The sequence below is a fragment of the Nanorana parkeri genome, unplaced genomic scaffold, assembly GCF_000935625.1.
Source record: "Nanorana parkeri isolate BGI_ZX_2015 unplaced genomic scaffold, ASM93562v1 scaffold6550, whole genome shotgun sequence".
NCBI classification, from domain to species: Eukaryota; Metazoa; Chordata; class Amphibia; order Anura; family Dicroglossidae; genus Nanorana; species Nanorana parkeri.
The window spans coordinates 1-2,331 of NW_017312795.1; the positions used below are offsets into that span (position 1 = coordinate 1).

The following is a 2,331-nucleotide window of genomic DNA, read 5'->3' on the forward strand; positions in this document are numbered from 1 at the left end:
AATGGAAAAAAGGGCCTCAGTCATGAAGGGGTTAATGGATATGAAATTGACCAATTTTATGGGATTGATTGGAAGAGGTATATGTTGCGAGTATTGTCCCGGGATGTTATTATGTACTTGACACAGTACTTAGAGCTACTTTACTTGCATCTCAGTAAAGAATAGCAAGTTTGTGTTCTAAATGCAAATCATCAGTGGCAACTCCCATATTCCTGTCCTTTTTGTCGTATTTAAGTTTCATTAGTCTCGTTATCTTCTATATGTATTACACAGTGTGGCGTTTTTAAAAAGTTGTTATTTTCCTTAGAGTAGTTTTAGAAGTTCTTCATTGATTGTTTAATACATGGACTACCTTTCTGCATTTTTTGTAGAAGTAGCGATGAAGTTCTTACTGCTGAGGACTGTGAAAACGTTTACCATCTGGTGTATTCTGCGCACCGACCAGTAGCTGTTGCAGCAGGGGAATTTCTGTACAAAAAGTAAGTTATGGACTTAATTTTTTGCTGAAATGACAGACAAGATCTAGGCAGCTTGTTCACATTATAAGCAGCAAATGTATTTATAAGGATATTTCACCTTTTCTGAACTATTGCGAAAGTAACCTTAAAAATGTTACTAGCAAATAACTTCAGCATGTTGTTTCCATATTTGTTTTTAGAAGTAAGCCCTATTTACGTTCTTTGTGCACTGAAATAGGAGCTGAATATAGTCATGTAATGTGATTTGTGAATGCTCATTAAAAAATATTCGAAGAGTTGTTGTGAATATCAGAATATTTATTTACATTTTCTAGATTGTTCAGCTGTCGGGAGCCTGAAGATGATGGGATCTTAAAACGAAGGGGAAGGCTTAGCCCAAATGCCAATCTTGTCAAGACATTAGTCTTTTTCTTTTTAGAGAGTGAGGTAATGTATTTATCACAGCTCTGCTTCTATGCCACCCAGTCTTGTAGTCTTATTTGCTAGATGTTAAAGAAACTATTTCAATCAATATACTTTATCTGTTTGCACATTAATAATTCCCTAATGAAAATACTATTATCCTGTGTGAAGGAGCACTCGATTTTTGCAGGTACTTACCCTTTCCAGCAAACTTCTTGCTCCTTGGCTGTTCTCAAATTGAATTTGAGGCCCAGCTAGGTCAATTTCACAGGTGTCTAAAGATGTGTTTGGAAGTGGAATGGATTTTTTTTTTTAAATCTTTGAGCTTTAGGCAGACATTGGAAGTGCACTTCTATCTGCATGTATGTTACCTTTTAGTCAAGGGTTCTAGCCATGGCCAAGGGTGGGTTCTGTGTGAGATTTAGTCACTGGTTGTCTGATGCAGCAATAGCATCATTCAGTGCTTCTGCTTCTCGCAGATCTCAGCCATAGCTAAAATTCAGAAGCTGCAGTGAAGCATTGCCTAATACCTCATGGCTGGGAACCCCCTTTGCTGTGTTGAGGGGTCTTAGTCTTATTTTTAAATGCATTTTACATTTCTTTTTTCCTTTGCAATATGCATGCTTTTAGATGTTTTGTGCCTTCTGTGTCAACACATCAACCAGGTCTTTTTTTCTGTGATTGAACTTGTATGTTTTTCTCGCTTTTCAGTTGCATGAACATGCTGCGTACCTTGTAGACAGCATGTGGGACTGTGCCACAGAATTGCTTAAGGATTGGGAGTGTATGAACAGCTTGCTGTTAGATGACCCTTTAAATGGAGAGGAGCGTAAGTATTTTGAAGAGTGTTTTAATTGATTTCTTGTAAAACTGCTGCTAGTGCTTCCATAATTTTGTTAAGATCCACTCAGAACCAGAAACTGGAGCTACCACTAGTCCATAGGAACAATTAAAAATAGTTGTGTGCATGCTTTATTTTTATTTATTTTTTTAGACCTAATATTGTAAGTATGTCATACATTGTATAAGCCCCAATTTGCATAAAATGATGTATAAATGTTAGCTGCTGTGCAGCCTTAGGGCCTTTTTTTAATTCCCATTTTCCCTTAACCGCTTCAGGACCGCCCACTGTCAAAATACGCTCTGGTCCTGAAGCGGTTTTACCAACTGCTGCATCCGTGTTCTTGGTATCATTTTAAAACAGCCAGCGATGTCTGTTTAGATACAAGCAAACACGCTCAGGTGTGAACTGGGCCTTAAAGTAAAAAAAAAAAGTTTTAAAAAGTAATATATAATTTTAAAAAAATGTAGCAAAAAAAAATTAAGTCACCCTCCCCCGCACACTGCACTCACACAAACACATTGGGTGCGCCTCCGTACGGAAAAGTCGATAACGCTACACATGTTGGGTATCGCCGTGCACACCAGAGTGAGAGCAATAATTCTAGGG

General features: G+C 37.7%; 1 protein-coding gene across 1 annotated transcript; it reads left to right on the top strand.

The window, feature by feature from the left end:
• Nucleotides 1-371: 371 nt before the first annotated feature.
• Nucleotides 372-1,710, top strand: LOC108804212 (cohesin subunit SA-2-like; the record flags this gene model as incomplete). Its single annotated transcript, XM_018575963.1, has 3 exons — nt 372-479; nt 794-905; nt 1,593-1,710. Coding segments are annotated over 3 exons (338 nt in total), but the record flags the coding sequence as incomplete, so codon positions are not given.
• Nucleotides 1,711-2,331: the final 621 nt, after the last annotated feature.